The sequence below is a fragment of the Dicentrarchus labrax genome, unplaced genomic scaffold (assembly GCF_905237075.1).
Source record: "Dicentrarchus labrax unplaced genomic scaffold, dlabrax2021, whole genome shotgun sequence".
NCBI classification, from domain to species: Eukaryota; Metazoa; Chordata; class Actinopteri; family Moronidae; genus Dicentrarchus; species Dicentrarchus labrax.
In genome coordinates, this window is record NW_026136718.1 from 15,431,461 (window position 1) to 15,451,722 (window position 20,262).

At 38.5% G+C, this 20,262-nt stretch overlaps 2 protein-coding genes across 6 annotated transcripts; one reads left to right on the forward strand and one right to left on the reverse strand.

Moving 5' to 3' along the window:
* Positions 1-2,529: 2,529 nt before the first annotated feature.
* On the reverse strand, positions 2,530-12,969 carry alkal1 (ALK and LTK ligand 1). 5 transcript variants are annotated; one of them, XM_051377599.1, is made up of 7 exons: positions 12,877-12,969; positions 11,107-11,757; positions 10,434-10,715; positions 7,909-7,962; positions 6,572-6,655; positions 4,710-4,783; positions 2,530-2,777 (listed from the first exon to the last, which is right to left on the reverse strand). In XM_051377599.1, the coding sequence occupies exons 3-6, from the start codon at positions 10,702-10,704 to the stop codon at positions 4,719-4,721; spliced, it is 474 nt and encodes a 157-aa protein (XP_051233559.1). In that variant the 5' UTR covers positions 10,705-10,715; positions 11,107-11,757; positions 12,877-12,969; the 3' UTR covers positions 2,530-2,777; positions 4,710-4,718. The 5 variants fall into 5 exon arrangements, with proteins under 5 accessions (XP_051233559.1, XP_051233558.1, XP_051233560.1 ...); XM_051377598.1 differs by having other exon boundaries at positions 11,107-11,774; XM_051377600.1 differs by lacking the exon at positions 12,877-12,969 and having other exon boundaries at positions 11,107-11,181; positions 11,637-12,292.
* Positions 12,528-18,937, forward strand: zgc:153738 (uncharacterized protein LOC558115 homolog). Its single transcript, XM_051377582.1, has 19 exons — positions 12,528-12,632; positions 13,252-13,579; positions 13,835-13,954; positions 14,146-14,328; positions 14,429-14,500; positions 15,048-15,253; positions 15,342-15,426; positions 15,524-15,634; positions 15,792-15,867; positions 16,067-16,173; positions 16,352-16,438; positions 16,555-16,616; positions 16,737-16,819; positions 17,136-17,243; positions 17,346-17,545; positions 17,910-17,996; positions 18,102-18,279; positions 18,371-18,609; positions 18,725-18,937. Exons 1-19 carry the CDS (start codon positions 12,622-12,624, stop codon positions 18,836-18,838), a joined length of 2,457 nt encoding a protein of 818 aa, XP_051233542.1. The 5' UTR covers positions 12,528-12,621; the 3' UTR covers positions 18,839-18,937.
* The last annotated feature ends 1,325 nt before the right edge of the window (positions 18,938-20,262 follow it).

Below are 20,262 nucleotides of genomic sequence, written 5' to 3' on the forward strand. Positions count from 1 at the left end.
GGTGAGCTGGTATCAACTCTGGGTTTAACTTAAAAGGTCTCCTATAAGACTGGTGCTACTGTCAGTCCAAATCACATCCTACTTGTACAGAATAAAGGATTTAAAAAAGAGCTAATCTGTAACTATCTGTTTCAAACGACACAACAGTGCAGCTGGAGGTGACTCGCAGTTAAAACAATTTGGGGTTTCTTTTCTCTGTCACCGAGCTTTGGTGCATCAGGGTGCAGTCTGACAGGAAGGAAATGGCTTTGGTCTCTATTTACTATTTATCGCACCAGCATTTCTCAGAGGTATCAGAGGAGGGATTTGGTGCTTGTGTGTAATTGTGTTAGAGCCCTCCCACATGCTGTCCCCAGTGCATCTTCTGTCTCCTCTCCTAATCTGTGCTGTTTGTCTCCAGATAAGTGATATCCTCTTCAGATTAGGATCTGGTGTCCGTGCCCTGCCCACCCGGAGGGGAAAGGGATCCCCAGTGCGTCCCCATGAGGTGCAAGTCGTATTTTTAGCTGTCTAATCCTTTTATAGCTCGAGCAGAAAACATCACCCCTTTCCATTAATTGTCCCAGGTAATCATGATACAATATGCCAGAGAAGAAGTCAGTTTTGAGAATATTCAGGAATTTGATGGAGCACACATTTCTAAGATGTGATTTGGGGAAGAGAGGCAATCGTCCATTTTATGGCCCTTCAGAACAAGACCATCTCATGTCAAGCTGGTAACATGTTGCATGGGCTGAGATCACAATCGCTGATAGGATCTGTACATCCACAGAAAACACATTCTTTCAATGCAATTTCAGTTCACAACCTCTTGAACTGACAGCTTCCGTGGATGATTTTTTAATGATATTGCAACAAGCCAAACTTTGTTGAATAATGCATGATCCAATGTAACAAACGTTCCCACTGAGTCTGTAGAGACATGCTGGCGTGAGAACTGAGCTGTTGTAATCTTTGGCTTAGCGTATGTTTTCTTCAGAACCTGGTCTATCAGTGTCCCTGTGTGTGTGCGTGGTTCAATATTTATTTCACTACCCCAATAAAAAACAGCAGACAATCACTAACTATTCCCCAGGCAGACGCCTCAGTACAAGATGACACAACACAACAAGAAGAAGAATGCTGCATCCTGTTTGTTTTGTCAGGACTTTATAGTGTTACTGTAAGGGTAGGTAATTTAAACCTCCTTGAGAAATACACAATTCAAGAAGAGTTTTATTAAATGGGAGCTCTGAAGTCTGTGTATGTCCCATTAGAAAGTCACTGTAAAGGAAATGACAGCTTTGCTTGTTTTAATTCTCAGTGTTTGCTGTTTTCTTTTACAAAGCCTAAAAGGCAAAAAAAAAAAAAGGATCTTCAGAGAGAAAAAAAAGACACTTTTCTTGTCTGGCACGAAAACAAGTAAAGTTGGACGTTATGTTCGGTGTGCTTCAGATTTCAGCCAGTTTACTCATACATGTAACAAGTGGGCTGAGGCTCCAGGTCTATAATAGCAGGCACACTTCATTCATTAGGATTATGATCGGGAAAGAGTTTGCTTGAAACAGTCATGCTTTCTAAACTGCATTTATCAACTGTCAAAGCAATTTGCCAAGCGTTCCAAAAGGCAAAATGATGCTCTCAAGAAGCAAATAAAACTAAGATTATCCACTTCCACTCAAATATAGCCACGCAATTAAGATAATCTCCATAGAAAACTGCAAACATTAAAATGCCTTGCACATGTGATTACTTAGTTTGCTAAGCTTTTGCTGGTCTTATCCAAAGTATATTTGGGTCTGTTGAGCTTGAATTGCTCAACATCCTGTTGAGTCCAAGAGTCCAAGATGTCTGACAGCTATGATTGAGTGTGTGATTGCCAGAGACAAACACAAGAACCTGCCAGCAATTTTGCAACAAACTTCAGTTAAAGGAGGGAATTCTGTAATGGTAACACCTGCTCAGGGACAGAGCAGACTGCATCAGTGAGGTGCGGAAAAATGAAAGAGAAATGTTCGAGCCAGGAAAATAAAAAAGTATTCCCGCTGCAGCAAGTTTGTAATGAAATCCAGTTTTGCTCAGTGCTTTTTTCAAATTTAAATGATACTGAGCAGAGAAAAAGTCTTGGGCAAATGTGTCGTCACTAAAAGACCTCACGCATTTTTTCAATAATAAGCAGTCCACTCCCTTGAGTTCCATTTGCAGTCACACCCATCACGCTGTCTGCCTCCACAGGGCTGATCCCTCATTCCCCTCATCTCCAATAATATCAGAATATGCTGTGCTTCAATATTCTTTATTGTTCAATACTGCAGTGCATTATCACCACCGTTGTTGTTCTCACTGTCAGCAATCACTCAAGTGCCAAATAAAACGTAATGAAGATGGAGCATGACAAATCTTTCAGACCAATAGTGGAAGAGGAATTCATATATAAGGAGAAGAAGAAAAAAAAAAAGAGGAAAAGCTTCCTCTCCATCAGATATAACTTTTATATAACCGAAATAATTAGATTTTTGGAATGATTGTGAAATTATTATATACATACCATTTCAATAAATAGGTGTATTTAATATTAAATTAATGTTTCCTTACAAATATATGGTACAGACAGGTAAATAAAAGCAAATCCATTCAACAACAACCAATAATGTCCATCAGCATTTTCAGTAATGACAACAAGAACAACAAAAATAGAAACACAATAAACACAACAATGTTCACATGACTGCTGTGAATTTGAAGGCACTTCCTTGGCAACATGTTGACCATTGATCCCTCTTCCATTATTTTGGGACCTGGAATAAATGGGGAAAAAAAGCTTGATTAGAGTTAAACATCTTCAGTTTCTGCTTTAAAGCTTTATTTTAGAGAAAAAGTATTCCGTCCAGTATTGGCAAGGACAAATGTTGACATCCCGACCTTTCTAAGGAAGTCGTGTTGTTAGCTTTTAAAGAGGGTCATTACTGCCCTACCATTACTGGCATTCCTCTATGTTATGTCTAAGCTCAATCAGAAATGACCAGGATGACTAAATAATGAATCACTTAATACGCCTTCTAAAGTCCTTCGATTGTGACATATACATTTGTCAGATTTCTTAGAACAGTGCAGACAGGATCTTATTATCTGATTCACTTGCGAAACTGAATACCTTAGGATGTGTCAGCCTCTTCAATTTTTGAATCACCAGAAGTCCTATACCACGAAAAAACTCAAATTAACTGAAATGACCACTTGTGTAGATGAACTCTCACTGCAATCACTCACCAGCTAGATCTAATTGCTAATTCGCTGAGAGCACATGCTTTTACTCATGTTGGATTTAGGATCGGCAGTGAACGCATCAGACCTGCTGTCATCGAAGATCACTTTAACAAAGGGAGGACTATGACTACGTCCAAAATGACTCCAATGACGGCAGTCTGAGTCCTTCCTTTGTCTCGATAATGGCTATGTTTAGTGTTTAAGGTTAGCGTGAGAAGCATGTAGAACTGTTTCTGACAACAAGTTGACCAAAAGATGGCACGGCATCATGAGAGGCTTCTCACTAACAGACATTCCCAGTGCAGTTCAGTGGTACTGGAAAACTCATTTCCAGGTGAGATGTAATCAATCACCCTAGCAGTTCTTTTCAAAACAACAAAGGAGCTTTCACAAATTTACATGCATACAGTGGGTTTAAAGAAATGATTTAACATCAAATGTATCTTTTAATCCATGACCATCTGAGTGATGTAAGAGCCATTTTTACCTTCACACCCATTCAGAAATGACTGTTTAACCAAGAGCTGGCATAATAATAATAATAATAATACATTTTATTTATAAGCGCTTTTCTAAATACTCAAAGACAAAAAATAGTCATCAACAATTTTAATAATTAATTAAAAGTATTTTATATCATTATAAAATGAAAATCTCTCTGTTTTGGGCCCTGGGAAACAGTCATGGAAACTATTTTCAGAGATTTTACTGAAAAAACGATTAATCATGAAAATAATCAACAGATTAATTAATTAATTTGTTGCATCGCTAAGTAGTAATTTTTTCGACTTTTGCAGATACAGTAACTGTTGACCATCACCAGTCACCAATATTTCTCTTTTTCAATGGATGACCAGTAAAAAAAAATCAGCAGTATTTAACTGAGCATACAAAGTATTGTATTGTAATAAAAATGTATGAACAACATACAAATACAAAAAAGTAGTAACACCAAATTCTTTGCTGTATCCTTTTGTTGTTCTTGGGGCAGGAGACACTGGGTCTAGAGCTGTATCACATGTTCATTTGCTCAACAATATGAATTCAATGTTTTAATAAAGTACATCATTCTCCTACTTGTGATGAAATAGATTTGTGTGCAACTTCAGCCAACCAGCACCAACTTTAAATAACTGTTAAATTAAGATTAAATACATAAGAGCCTCTTCTGACAGGAATGTGTTACAATGTGTCCAACACCAAGAAATAGAATATTCGTAAAGCATACAAATGTTAAACAGATGCACTACAGATATGTTTCTGATTATGTGAGCATCAGTTTTCTTCAGCTTCAAATCAGACACATTGGAATAAATCTGACCACAAGCAACAAAGAAATGCCTTCATGTCACGCTGAGAGATATAAAATTGTACACACACAATTAATATATCTTAATTGAAAAAACTTTACTTTGACATATCAGAGGTTGTTGACAAAGAATCAGAGAAAAACACTTACTTACATGCAGTATCTATGATTGCATGCAGAGTGGACTCATTGCTAGTCGTGTTAGCAATCTTGCACATCTTTTGTAATCTGAAAAAAACAGTGGGAAAAAGGACATGAATATGTTAGCAAAATACCCTCCTTGTAATTAAAGCCCCAACACATAATTTGCCTCCCAAAATAGCTGGATTCTTGAACACTGGAGTCAAATGATTGTAATAAAGTTTCAAATTCTGCTATAAATTAATACAAGTCAAGTATTTTTGACTTTGATGTTTAAAAAATAATGCAAATGTCCCCGTGTTTTCAAAATACTAATGTGCTGCCTGTCCTTTAATAACACAGTGTGTCCTAGTACTCAATACATAGCAGTATCAATCACAGTGAGATGGACAAAAATATTCATACCAATGAAAAAGACACTAGAGGTGGCACTGACGTCAAAAGTGTTGCAATAATTCCTGACCAAGCATTTAAAGTTGCAATGTTTCTTTAACAGAGCGGCTCCGATGTAAAGTACACAATCGCTCAGGTTTTCTAATAACATCATCAGTAACATTAGCATGAGAGATGAACCATAAATGTTGCAGCCAACAATACTTGCGTCATCCCAATACAACAGAGACAAATGAATCCGGATTGTGGCCCGGTTGCCATCTGTAATTGTCCACCATGTCCCCCTGTTTGGCTTGAACTAAAATACTGCATATCACAACACGTCATTTATTCATTGCTTAAAGTCTGACTTGATGTTGTCTTGACTGCATCACAGATGAAAAGGCAGCATAAAAAGAGGGGCTTCTTTCTCTTATAAACTCTGTTTCTTATTCACAATAAAGGAAAGTCGAGCTGAACAGATATCCATCTGTGACAGGGGAGCATCGTCTGCAATCATTCTCCAATGTCTGCTTGGCGTCATCTCCTTAATTCCCAAATGTAAACATCCCAGTGGCTCAGCGGTTCCCAACCTGGGGTTCGGGAACCCACCAAGGGGTCACAGGATAAATTGAATGGGTCCCTAGCTGATTAACAAGGTTGGACAAAAGGAAGTAAATGTTCTGCTAGACAAATTATGTTTATTTTTATCTTTGATCTTCTGTTATTAAATACTGGATAATTTTACATCTACATGATCCTAGAAACTATTCAGACTAAACAATCTGAGAAGGGAACATCGTTCTCTGGTTGAACTGCTTGTAAATCACAGAAATATGCAACCCGTTACAAGACCAAGAGATCAGAGATAGCTTTGCTTTGAGGGGTCATGAACCAAAATGGTTGGGAACCACCGCTCTACACACAATTTGGTCATAGATCAAGATCCATTTAAAGGAAATACTCATAAAGTTTTCAGCTTGTCAAATCCTGACCCTGTTCACATTCACTGGAAATTCAATACATTTTAGTATAGAACATTAATCTACAAATGAAAATGATTTTTTCATGATTGAAGGTTACATTAAAAAATGTAGTAGTCATGACTAAATATGCAACAATCAAAGTTAAAGTTTGGAGAACAAACATCTTAACTGATTATTTATTAGTTTAGCACTCAGCTAATCTGCTTCATCAGGACTGTTTGGGTGTGGTTTGATCAGATTTGATTGACAATGGCAAACAGCCCATCAACTGTTGCTGGAATTTGATTATAGATTTTGCTGATTGGTGCATGGAAGTATGTGACATTAATGCCCCTACTACTTAAACCCAGTAAGAAGAGCCCAAATAAACAAAATTAAATATAGCACAAACAGAAATCTCTAAATTGAAATGACCAAAACTGTGGCAAATGTTTTTTGTTCTTGGTGGAACAAATCACTCAAGATGCTGATTGAAAACATGAATTTCAAGGACTAGAGGGGGAAAAGGCATACATACATGCTGGTCTTGAGCAATCCCTTGTGTTGTGATAAAGTCTATGAAAGTGTGTTCTGCACTCCGACGAGAACTTGACTGGTCCTGCTTAATGGAAAAGGTCTTGTCAGGCAGGCAAAATTAAAACGTTTTCAAGCGCATCATTATTTCATCTTTATCCAATTAGCTAGTATCACCATGTCTAAGATAATTGTGAGTAAACAATAGAAATAAACAGACAAATTACAAGTGAAAGTGAAGAGAGTACCATCACAGATATCAATTAATCATTTATCAATGACCACACGACTGAGGTCGGTGGAATTTTCTTTCAGTGCAGCAGTGTAGGTAAGCTCAACAGTGTCAGTAATATCAAACATAGACAGGTATGAGCATCATATTAGACACAATGACAATATTCACAGATTACCACAGGACACAATAATTTTTTCAAAGATTGCTACAGGAGTTTTAGGTGCAGATACATCTGTCAAAGTTAGTGATCAGAGGCTTTATTGCAGCTGGAAAAAAAGTTTTTTTCAAAGTGGATGATTTCGTGGGCAGGGAGGGACCTATAGCGCCCCTCAGAGGGCGTCAGCCGGAACAAGGTGAGAGGGGTCAGAGATGGGTTTTCTTTGCTCTTTTGATTGTGTGTTTGTGATATAATGGTTCAACTATGGGAGCAGTGTGCCAATAATCTAGGATAATTTTTATAACTATGCGCTGCAGTTTTTGCACGTGTGACTGTTTGTGCTGCTAAACTGTTATTGATAAGGTGAGTACGCTCTAAATGATGGTTGTGTAAGACCAAAGGAAGAGACGTCCTTTTAGTTTTAATTTTTTTTTTATCTGCCTTAAGAAAAAGTCTTTGCTGGGCTTACATTGTTAAGAAGTTAGGGTTCAACTGGACTTAGTGAACAGAGGAATTGAGTCCTCAATTATAATCTCCTCTAAGAGTTTCTGCACCAACATTTAAACTTCCAGATTTTCACACCAATAATGAAGTGTACTCATAGGTCCTGAGACAAATAATCAGCTTAACCTTGCACTGCCTTCAACTTAATTCTGTCGGCTTCAGACCATGTGCTATTTCTCTGCACTATTGCCCTACAGCTAAGCCAGGCAACCCTCTTCTGACCCACAGCAGTGCCAGTGTTCACAAATCTTTCTATGATTTAAGCATACTGTATGTTGGTTGGCTTACAGGAACGAAAATGATTTTCTCAAAGGGGAAGAAGAAAAGATTTCAGGCCAAAAGTTGCAAGGGAAAAGTGCCAGCTATGCTCTGCCAGATAAAATAGTTTTGCAATCTCTGGAAGAGACAACAGTGAGTGCAATTGCACTCATGGCAATTTTCTTACCTGTGAAATGCTGAATAAATTTGCCTTTCATGTTTACATCTCTAGGAACAATTTCTGCAGCAAAAAAAACAACAAAAAACACTGTTAGCTTGTCAATCAACAGTCATTTCAACTGAGCACTTGCCAAAAGTTACAAAGTAATCATGATGAATATGTTACTGTCAGATTCATCCTCCCCTGCATCTATCATTGTAATACCGCAAATGTCTCAGGATCACCCCTTTAAGGTATAAATACCGTTCAATTCAACATGAGGCAAATCATATTATTCATGATTATTTTTTATTTTATTTTACTCATATAAAGCTAGTTTCTTACTACAGTATAAAATAAATAACATTATGTACTCCAAAATCTGTTCAGTAGTAGTGCAACAAATGTAGTATTTCTGTGATGAATCTATACTTTTACGTAATTCTCTATAGAGATCTGTTTTAAGTAGGGGCATTTCATAAGGTCTAGATGGTTTCTCAAGTAACCCCCTTTCTACTCAATGTCCATGCAGTCAATACATGTAGGTGTCTGATAACACATTGGCCACGCTAACAGGCTAAAGAGATTATTGTATTGGAGTTTAATGCTCATCAGAATAAGTCCATGCTAGTAGTTACTGGGCTAACATCACATTAGCCCCCAGACCCAGGAACATGTAATGCTGTAACTGCAGCAGGAGGATGAAAGATGACAATTTAGCTAATTGGAAAGCCAGCAGATATACAGTAAGTAAAAAAAAAATAAAACACCTTGTGCATTTTTGTTAATAGGATAAACGCACCTACAGTATATATTTTAGTATTCTAGAAAGAGTTATGGACTTGTAAGAGCCCACTGTGCCATCAAGCCAAAACCCAGATGTGAAGAGTGAAAATGGCACCCGGGGTGTGTGTACTGTATTTCCTGGGGATTAATAAATGCATGTCAACAAGAATAAAATACAAAAGTCTAAAGGTGCCAGTCTAAAGACAATTTCTTGTGCCACGCATATGAAAAAATCAGATAATCCCAGTTGTAAAAATAAAAGTGTTCCCTAGTATTATATCTTTCTTAGCATAGCTGTCACTCTGATGACAGCCATGGCTTTTGAGGAATATACAGAGACAACTACTATAGGGTAAACACATCATCACACACATGTTTCTTCTTCCTCCTCATTGTGTTCAAAACATCTATCCTTGCGTGACCATGGATCTTTGGTAGCGTCACACGCACCAGTTGCTAATATGCTGCCTTTAATATCCTCAAAAGATAAATTCCATCCAGTCAGTGGTCTGAGAAAGGTACTTTTCCAATTGCATAAGCTGGGGCCAAGACTTTGAGCTTTACAATGTCTGTGCAACGTCTCTAAAACATGATCTAATTGATAGTGATGGAAGGGAGAATCTGAAATTGCAGATAAACAACACACCATGTTCACTTGGCACTTAGTTAACTCCCACTGCACATACCAGGGAGGCACAGTCCTAGATTGCACTACAAGTTAACTTTTGCCTATTGCAGAAATAAAATCAGTTACTGTATATAAAAGGATTTTCTGGGTACCTTTTCTTTATTACAGTCTGACTTGGGAAAACCTTCTGTCTTGGATCTCAGATAATTGAAGAGATATGTATCAAAGATTAACTTAAATGGCTTAATTCCAGTCTGGACATAATGCTTTATTTAAGCCAATAAAGGCAGAGCTGCAGCAAGCACATTCTCACTTGTGAGAGACCTCAGATAGAGCCCAACACCCGTTTAGTTCAGGAGAAATGAACAAGGATCAGTTCAAGAGAAAATAATTTTGAAAGCCAATTTGTTTAGGTAAGATTTAGAAGCTGAAATCTATACGGATAAATGAAGCGCAGCCTTCGACTCCTCACATAGTCCCCTTGTTGCATAATTACAGCCACATTACATACATTAATTAATGTGACACAACACAGCCAATGTCGTTTCTCTGCTCTGTTTGATGTGTCTTGCGGAGATGCTGACGATTGGAGATGCTTTCTGGAACCGCCGTAGTGTGTTTGTGTACGTGAGGGGTGGTCATCATTCATGTTTAAGATTCCACAATGAATCATACTGAATGAATCATTCACAAGTTTGCCATGGCGATGCTCCTCCTACATGAATCCATAGTACCTATACACATCTCCATTCATCAGTCAATCACGGTTTGAATGAGGGAGCGATACTGTTTCTCCAAGACATGTTGTGAAGAGGTATCTCTTATAAATAAGAACAGCAAGTTTGATAAATGTGAGATAACCCAGATGAAGCATACCTGGTTCACATGCATTATATAACTATTGTAAACTGAGTTGGACTTTTAAGGACAGGAGGATGTGGACACTGTATCTTGTTTAACATATATGAACAGGCAAACCCAATTTTCCTTTCTTGAATTAACATGCATACACCAACTTCCATTCAGGCTCCTAAATAAGGTGTACAGCACAGACCAGACCAATGATAGCTGCCTCCGACGGTAAAATGGGGATTATGCTTTCATCATCAGGACCTAAAAATAAATCTTATCAGCTTACCTATGAGTCTACTGTTATCCAGCCTAGGAGCATAGAAAGGCTTTTCACGGGAGGAGAACTTCATGTCTTGGGCTGAAGTGAAGAGTCCACTGCTACAGCGCCTGGAGACGGCTTTCTCCTGTCGTTGGCTATCTCTGATAACCTGTAAGATTAGATCCAACAGGGTCCTTCTTTCTTTCTGCTTGACATCCTTGCTGTCCATACACTGGCCCGAGGTGATGAGCAGAAAGAAGATAGTCAACAGTATGTGCCATTTCCTCTCCACCTGCATGACTTCACTGTCTGAAAAACATGAGCAAATAAGTTCTGTTACACAGGGGTTACATTGTTTCTACTGAGTCATTCAATTGTTTTAAGTATTCTGACAACCGAAGGGATAGCTGTGCACTCTGCATCAAGCTTCACCCCAACAGATGTATGAGCACTGTTTGCCATTTGAGATCCTTCACATTCACGAAATTACACACACACACACACACACACACACACAACACACAACAACAACAACAACAACAACAACAAAAAATCCATGTCAGAAGTAACATGCATAGCCTCTAAAAGTAGAATTAATCGCCAGAAATGTTCTGGTCCAATCCACTTTACGCAGCAGTCGCATTTCTTCTAGTTTAGTACAAAGGTAAAACAAATGTAGTCGACCGAACTTTACACTTACTCGTTTAGGAGTTAAAGATGCTTATGTCCTGGAGAGTGGACACAGTTGTCTTCAGCAAATTCTTCCAGGCGTTGTCTGTGGTCCCGACAGGAGAGAGAGAGAGAACAGCCAGTAGATTGTGCTCACCACCGTCTTTCTTGAAATAATGCGTCCCTATTTATACGAGGAGCCACCTTCTTGAAGGTAATACAATCGATTTCGAGTGGGTGGTAAAGCAATGTTGACATCTTGGGTGCAATTTCTTCCAGTGGCATTCGCTCACTTTGGCATGCGCCCCTCCTTTACGCACCAAAGCATCTCTAGTTTTAGTTTTACAGGACTACTCAACTCCAAATAGAAAAGACCCTTTCCAGACCGAGTAATGGTTTTAACATCCAAAGGGAGCTCCACTTACATTCCCAATAAAAAAACGAACGACAAAGAGTGTGGCACGGCAGCGCGCAAGAAAGTAGTTTTCCAAATGGACCAACTTGGTGGATGTTGGATGCAGAGAAGAGAAGAATCTGTGGGCCTGTAAGCTTCTAGCTGACCTGTCAGTGTGTCGATGTTTTTGTTCACCGATGTCCAAGTCTTGTGACCGCCTAAGCGCTGCAGAGAATGCGCCTCCAGGAGCAGCCATCCGGCTGTTTTCCACCCTTACTTGATAGAAATCTATAATTGAGAGAGAGCTTTAAAGAATTGTGAAATTCGAGGGGACATAAATGGTAGAAAAATGCATTTGAAAGTGAGCCCACAGAGTTATGGACTGCTGGCTCAGCTGTCTGAATTATAAATCCTCCCTTTAAAGACAATCTCGCTGTAGTTTCAAGCCCAATGTAAACGAGTGTAATAATAGTTCGTTAATATGAAGTGTGCAGATTGGTTCTTATTTTCAGCTGTCATTTATAGTGAACATTTTTAATTAGGCTACAGCCTCTTAATATGTGCGGACATGTAATCTGGCACTGGCAGCTATACAACGCATTTGCACTTTGCATGAATCCCTTTACACTATACAATATTTTTGACAAAAAACGCATCAACAGACTTCATAAGTGTCTGTGAATCCATAAAAAGGACGTCATCTAGTGGTGTCTCACTTGTTGCGCAAATAGTAGATGTGGTTCAAAGAAGCTGTAGGCCTATAAATACCTAAAGTGCACATTATTACGTCCATTACCGGTTAATTTATTTTAAACCCCAAAAGCTTATAGCCTAATCAAAATAATATGAATACAATTATTATTATTATTATTATTATTATTATTATTATTATTATTATGTGAATTAACTGTCACACTGTCACTCTCCACCATGATTTCCACTGATTAAAAGGTGATTTCGAAATAGGTGCGTTACTTCCGGAATGACTGTTACTATGGAGACGGGCCAAGCACTATGGCAACTTGAGAAAGCTGACCCCGTGTTTGTTACACCATAGCTAACGTTACTTCAGTTTGTCACTATACAACGTGTCTGTTTCTTTGATAAGAAACATTTAAAACATTATTTTTCTCTCTCTCTGGAGGCAGGAACATGTCGCAAAGGTAAACTTCCCAGCAGCCACCGCCGTTATTTGTGTATTGTCAGCGGCCACCGTAGTTTAACGTTAATTTAACTTTAGCTAACTAGTTAGCTCGCCGTGCTGTGCGTACAACGCAGAAATATAATTAACTTATAATACTTTGTCTTGTAACTCTGGTAACAAATGTAAAAGTTAAGCACTCAATAACACGACATAAAGCAATGTTAACAATAAAATAAGCTATTTGAAAGTCTGTTCTTCCAGACCTGGTTCATGGCAGCAGGGTGGCAGCAGTGACAATATGGAAACAATGACACTGCTACTGAGTACATGGCTCTCCAGTAATTGTTAGCAAATGAGACTCCTGCTGGCTAAACTGTTGTGACTGGTGGATGAGCAGTTCTGGTCTTGCTGCCCTTTAAATTTCTAGCTTTGCTACTCTTAACTTACAGCCTTTTATCGAAACACCACAAGAATACCACAAAAGACACTAAAAGGGGAAAAAAACAAAAACATATCTTCTTTTTTTCTTGTGTTTGATTATTTTTCTCTGAATAAGGTATGACTCATCTACCATTGATTAAGGTACAGTTTTCCCAGCCTGGCCCCTCAGCTTATCATTGTTGTTTACACTGTTCCAGGACATACAGCCAGCAGTGGGCAGATGTCCATTTACAGTTGAGCCGTCTGCTAACTGAGGAACTGCCTGCCGAGCCCCCTCGCCCAGAAAAGGACAGGGTAGTGTTCTTCCAGCGCCTGGCCATGTTTTATGTGCACTACATCCAAATCTTCAGACAGCTGGAGAAGATCTATGACCAGGTGGTCCACCCTCAGAAGAGACGAGTTATCCGGGCAGTTCTTGATGGTGTGATAGGGAGGGTGTTAGAGCTGAAGAATGAAATGGTGGAAAAAGAGTTTTCAGAGTACCACTACATGGATGACGTCCTTCACGACCTTAAGCTTACACCGGTGAGTTTATCAGAGCAAGTATAATGTAAATTACCTGAACAAAATTATTTACTTATTCACAGCAGGCAATGGATGTATCAGGGATGACAATTCAATAATGACAAAACTCAACAGATATTTTCTTTCTAAAAAAGAGTGAAAAAACTATTTCCCAAATAGGGGATTAATAAAGTACATATCTATCTATCTATCTATCTATCTATCTATCTATCTATCTATCTATTTATCTATCTATCTATCTATCTATCTATCTAGGCAGATCTTGAGATCCCTCTCCCTCGTTATTTCTTCATTGATTGCAGCAAAGAGCTACTAGAACGAAAGATGATGCTGACAGACATCCTGAAAATGGTGGAGGTTACTGAAAGTCCAGAAGTGAGTTTGAAAGTAGCCCCATCTTACTTTAAGCCTACGTGTGCAGACATTTTATGACCTCATTTGTTCATTTCAATTATAATTTCATTTTGTAACATTCAGAAACTTATCAGGATAAATATTTAACATATTTATATATTTAAAAAGAAAATCTTAAATCTATTGTCTACTTCTTTTTCTGGTTCCTACAGCCTCTAATGGCCAAGGACATGAGTCAAGAGGAGGCCATTAAGATGATTCAAGTGGTGGAGAGGGCCCGCCAAGGACGCCTGAGGGCAAAGTTGAATGAAGAGAACAGAAATATGAACAGGATGTATAGGACCAAGGACCCTGGAACAGCTGGTATTGAGTTGGCTGCGGTCTGCATTCAGAAGGTCCTTGTTATCACTATAATCCTCATGACTCTTTCTTTGCCTCTTTTTTCTGCTTGAGTCGTCTTTTATGCTGAAAGATTTGGTTGAATGTGACATGTAGGTGTGGAGGGGCTACATACAGAGGAAGATGGCAAAGATTGCTCGGGATGAAGAAATGATTTTTCTGGGAATGGTGAGTAGAATTGGCCTTCAATTGTCTTGAACTGTAAAAATGAATCCAAAACATTTTACAAAACTACTCGTACAATGAAACCAACCTAATGTATACTTTAAGACCTTATGGCATCCTTTATCTTGCGGAGCAACTATATCATAAGAGGTGTATTGCGCTAATTCATATTAATATACCACTCAAGTGATTTTTTCAGTGTGTAACATTTAGGAGGATCTATTGGCAGAAATGGAATATAATATTCATGGGTTTTTAGTAGTGTATAATCACCTGAAAACAAAATGCTAATACCTTAGAATGAGCCGTTTTTATCTACAGACTCTGCGAGACAGACTCCAAGAACAGACAGACCAAAAACTGTCTTGCATTTTTGTGGCCACCATAGTTTCTCCCTTTCACTTAGAAAGCCTGAAGGTGAAGAACCACCACACCACCAGAAGCCACTAAATCTTTTAAACTTTTCTTTTCCGTCATTGTAATTTCTGCCAACAAATGAAGGAGTGCTGTTTTTTAACATATAAAGTATGTTTGGTCACTCCCATGTTAGGCCATGGATCCAAAATACAAGTTGCCCTGCCCTGCAGAAATCACTGCCGAGGCCAATGATGCTTGCACACGGATTAAACAGGAGGAGTACGGCGAAGACTATCAGAAGTCCGTCGTTGCTATCACAAACCAACTACGGGATGTGGAGGGTCATGACATAAGCAAGACTATGAAAGACCAAATCCGACAGTGGTTCATTGAATGCCGGTAAAGTGGCACAGAGGCGCTTGTCATGATTTTTATTATTTCAGTCGAGCGTGAAATTAATCAAATAGTAATAATGTTTTTTAAATAGTGATGCTACAGGATCGTTCCCAGACTTCCCAGATGAAGAGGATGGAGGCTCAGCTCTTATTTTTGCTGAAAAGGACCCTAAGCAGGTAAAATACACCCTGAGTTTAAAAGTGTGCTTTGTTGAATAATTTTGTAGTAGTTTGCAGAAGGAGATTGGTGTTTGAGTTTTCTCACATTTTTCAGTTGATGGAAGAAATTGCTGCAAAGGAAGAGGAGGAATCCAACAACAAACCAAAAGGGAAGGAAGAGAAGAAGGAAAAGGGAAAAAAGGACAAGGGGAAGGATGATGAGGAAGTAAGGACTCAGCTACATTAAATATGTTTTTATTGATTTAATATAATATTCAGTAGATCTGGTGATATCCGAATCCTCATATCATTTGTCAGTAGCATCACTCGCGCAAAAATGCTGCACCTTCTCTGAATCAATCTGACTTTATTTTGAACCACAGGAAGAGGAGGCAGGGCTGAAGATGCTGCCTTCGGCTTTCCTGTCAGACTTAGAAGTTGGACACAAAACCTTTGTAGGTATGTCTGAACTGAATAAAGTCAAGATATCCAGTGGTCCTCAGTTTGTTTAAAGTGTAGCCCCTCAAATGAATAAAAGTTAACCCTTGTACATTCACAGTCAGTTCAAAATCAGTTTGAGAGTATGTTGTTTAGATTGGATCGTAGTGTAATCACATTCACATAAATAAGTCCTAAATTGAAGGTTTGTCATTCCCAGATTTTTGGCAAACTCGCAATGAGTCCAGAAACTTCAACCAGAGGCACGAGGTAGAGCTGATCAAGGAAGAAAAGAGGAAAGTTATTGAGGCAGAGATTCGAGTACAGGTGATGTTCACGGCAGAATACCAAACATTTTAAAGCATTACATATTTTAAACAGTGGGGTAAGAATTGAACAAACTAACAGAAAATTGGGCTGCTGTAATTTTCTCATTCTCTAGTGTTTAAAACTGACAACAGCCCCACCTGTACTTGCATTCATTAGTCTTTTCTGCTTGTATCAGGTAGATGAGCAGATGAGACAAGAGCTGGCTGAATGGAAGCTAGCTGTGGATAAAGACAAGGGTGGTAAAGCCAAAGGAAATGCCAAGGTAATAAGTGAAAGACAAATAGCAGTCCACACATTGGATATGTCTTGGAGGATTTGGTCACAGTTGACATCATTGACCTTGAGCTGTATCCTGATGGTATTTATTTTACTCTACAGAAAAAGAAAGGATCTAAGAGTGGGAAGAAGAAGAAAAAGGAGAAAGATTTAACATCTGATAGGTGAGGTCAGACAGAGGATGCATGTATGAAGAATATTGTTTCCAGAACAGAAGTGAGTCAATAATTTAGTCAATGCTAATGCTGCAGAAAATGATTTAATCATTTTTTCACATCTACTAGGACTCTTGAGTCTCTGTGTCAGGAGCTGGTGGAACAGGGCTTGTTGAAACAGGCAGGAAATGTTAGGCTGCAGGATTACTTGGGTAAGACTTTATATATTGTTTGTGTTAACTAGTGTGCCATTTTTCAGAACTCTGTGTTCTTATGATTGGGCTTTTAATCTGATTGCACTCAGAACTCTTACAGTTAGCCTTTTTGTAATGTCAAGTTAAGTAGAAACTATTAAGTGGTGATGTGCTGCCCTCTTCTGGTTTGTAATCGCCAAAACATTATGATCACAATGAAAATGTCTTTTTGGCACATTCATTTTTGTGATGAGTTCTTTCTTGCAGTTTTCTGAATGATTGAGTTCGCAGATTAATAACTATTAGTCTAATAGTTGTCCCCTCTTGTTCCTAGGTGACTATAGCTACCTTGGGACCACACTGAGACAAAATGACATTGAGCCTATGCCATCATTGTCAGATGTGCGGCAGGTTTTATCTCTGTATGCAATTTTACCATTAGGTAAGATAGTAATTCAAGTCTATTCATTTATTTACATATCTCAAATAAATGTAACTGAAAATAGTGTTTGTGGTTAGAATATAAAATGTGTGCTGTCTGCAGGCTCTCAGTTGGTACATGAGAAGGCTCCTCTGATAAAGGCCATCCTCCTGGCAGGGCCGGCAGGCGTAGGTAAGAAGATGTTGGTCCATGCAATCTGCCAGGAGACAGGTGCCAGCCTGTTTGATCTGTCTCCTCTAAATACAGCAGGAAAGTACCCAGGCAAGAGTGGCCTGGCCATGATGCTTCACATGGTATTTAAGGTAACACGCTGGTATTTAAACGAATTCTGTGCCATTGCCATTTAAGCATATGATAGTGGGTTTTCTAGTAACTGCTGTCAGCAAATGAGTAATTTATGTCTTTGAAGCTTAAGTGTAAACTTAGTCCAACCTATATGCATATGCTTAACTTCAGTAGAGGTCTTGTCACTAAACACTGTAAGCCAAACAGTAAATATACATGGTATGCATGACAATATGTTGTACCTGTTATTGATTAAGTTTAAAATTTCATGATGAACTTAATAGAACATGAGGAATTGTATTGAAGGGCCTCACGCAGGTATTTAGATTTTGGCTCAGCCAGAAAGTAAAAATGCAGTTCTTCATTACCATCTTCGCACAGGTTGCAAGATTGCTGCAACCTTCAGTAATATGGATTGAAGATGCAGAAAAAATGTTCTACAAGAAAGTTCCCAAGGAAGAAAAAGAGGTATTTCTGAGCAAAATAAAAACTTAACGACATTATTGTGTTGTTTTTAATGTTTCGTTGTTATCGATCTGCATGGCAATTGAATAATTTTTCATGTGTACTCAGTTAGATCCCAAACGCTTGAAAAAAGACTTGCCCAAGTCTCTCAAGCTGATCAAAGGGGAGGATCGTGTCCTGATAATAGGAACAACTAAAGACCCACTAAGTGCTGATATCAAATCACTGTGTAAGATGTACAGCAAAATCATCCTCATCCCGAGGCCTGACTACGGCTCAAGATACAGTAAGTATAGAAACAATTATAGTTTTTAATATCACATATTATTTTTGCTTGTTGGTATTAAAAAATAACCTTTGACTCTGTTTGCATTCAGTCTTGTGGAAGCAGCTGATCAAAAAGCAGGGAGGTGAGGTAACCAGGGCACTAGATCTCAGCTCTCTTGCAAAGATTTCTGATGGCTACACACCAGGTCACATGGTCCGGGTGATCCAGACCGTTGTCACCAAGCGTCGCATCCTACAGCAGACAAACAGGCCGCTGACTGCTGCTGAGTTTGTTGCTCCATTAGCCAAGATTGACCCTGTGTTTCAGGAGGAAGAAGAAGCTCTTAAAGTACGGTGGATATTTCATATTTTGTTTATGTTTTTTTGCTTTTTCATTATTATTTTTTTGTTTTGTTTATACTCCTGTTGTTGATTTTATAATTTTTTTTCTTGTGTATTACCAGAACTGGTATGCAAAGACGCCGCTGGGAAAGAAGAGGATTAAAGCTGCCACAGGCAAGGAAGAAGAAGAGGCACCAGTTAAAGGAAAAGATACAAAGAAGAAAGGGAAAAAATAAATTTGTCATGATGTTTTTATCACAGCTGACTGTAGTTAAATCTGTGAATTGCCTTCTGATGACTGTCCGCTATGAACTAAATAAATTCAATCAAAAGCAGTCATTTTGTTTTTGTTGCTTGTTTTGTTGTTTAGAGCAGAAAACAGAACAGACATGGTAAGCAGTGAAATATTTACATCTCATGTTAGAAATTTGAATACAATATGATGAAAGGTTCTCTGACCTGTTGGTTAAAGCACACAGAAAGCCACAGCTCCCAGACTTCACACAGGACTTTGTACAGTCTGTAAGGGAAGGTGCTAACTGCTGTCTTGTGACCATCATATTAAAATTTCCTTTAAGCAGGTTTTAATTATCATTTTCTCCAAAGAACATAAACATTTAAATTTTTATCACTAATCAAATCTCAGCATTGTTTTCCAATTTTATATTTACTAATATTAAACCTTGTAATACATACCTCTGTATATGATCATGTTTGGAGTTGATCAACTGGATGACTGATCCTTGTTGAAATATTTACCTTAATATGCAGCCAACCAAACTACATATTCCATATGAATATGATCTGAAATACATCCAGTGGTCTGGCTTGGGTACAGAGACTTCTATGGCTATAGTTATCAGACCCAAGGCCACGTTGTAATTAGACATACCAAGACTGTTTCTTTTATTTGCGTCAGTCAAGGGCATCTAAGGTTGTAAGGGTGTTCTACTGTATGGCCATGCCTGAATTCTACATTTGGGAAAATAACACATTATGGTGTTAGACAGAACACCTGGATGAAATGGTCTTTTATGTCACTAGGCTCATGATCAGATGACTACTGTTGTAATCATAATGTAATATATATGTTGAACATCTCTATATTCCCCTATTATGACCACTGTCAGGTGTAGAGAGTCTGGACCAGAGGAAATGTGACACACAGGAGGGGGGACTGTTTCCAAACAAGGATCCAGAGGCTTAGGTGGAGTGTTCAGCTGTTTTGTCAAGTTCTAAATTCACTCAACACATCCTCACATTGCCTTGGTTCCTTTAACATTACTCTATTTTTAACCGTCGTGCGCCATTGAGAGGATGCTACACACATGAAGGTCCACATTTTAAGACTGTTGTCTTCACTGTGGCGGGACATGATTTGTGGCCTTTTCACACATAAATCTTCAAGCAATTTGACGTCCTGTTTAGAAAATACCCCAAATATTAATCCATTACGATACATGTTTTGTTTGGGGATGCATAAGCAAAATATATTCACGTGTCCTTAAATTGAGACTTTATTCTTTTCCACTCAAATGTCCAAGAAAGCTGTTAAAAAGCCTTGGAATGAAAGGGCTGCTAGCGATCTGTAAAATGAGACTTGTTTGCTTCTGCGGGCCATCATTCCCCACTCAGTGACGACAAGTTGTTTTTTGTGCCC

What these genes read in the sequence shown, in the direction of transcription:
- zgc:153738 (XM_051377582.1), top strand. An exon ending in CTGCGGTCTGCATTCAGAAG is followed by an intron (nt 14,329 to 14,428) that starts GTCCTTGTTATC and finishes TGTGACATGTAG; the next exon opens with GTGTGGAGGGGCTACATACA. An exon ending in AAGCCAAAGGAAATGCCAAG is followed by an intron (nt 16,439 to 16,554) that starts GTAATAAGTGAA and finishes TTTACTCTACAG; the next exon opens with AAAAAGAAAGGATCTAAGAG.
- alkal1 (XM_051377599.1), bottom strand. Translation starts at nt 10,704, where the DNA reads ATGCAGGTGGAGAGGAAATGGCACATACTGTTGACTATCTTCTTTCTG. An exon ending in ATTTATTCAGCATTTCACAG is followed by an intron (nt 6,656 to 7,908) that starts GTAAGAAAATTG and finishes TTTTCCATTAAG; the next exon opens with CAGGACCAGTCAAGTTCTCG. An exon ending in GGATTGCTCAAGACCAGCAT is followed by an intron (nt 4,784 to 6,571) that starts GTATGTATGCCT and finishes TGTTTTTTTCAG; the next exon opens with ATTACAAAAGATGTGCAAGA.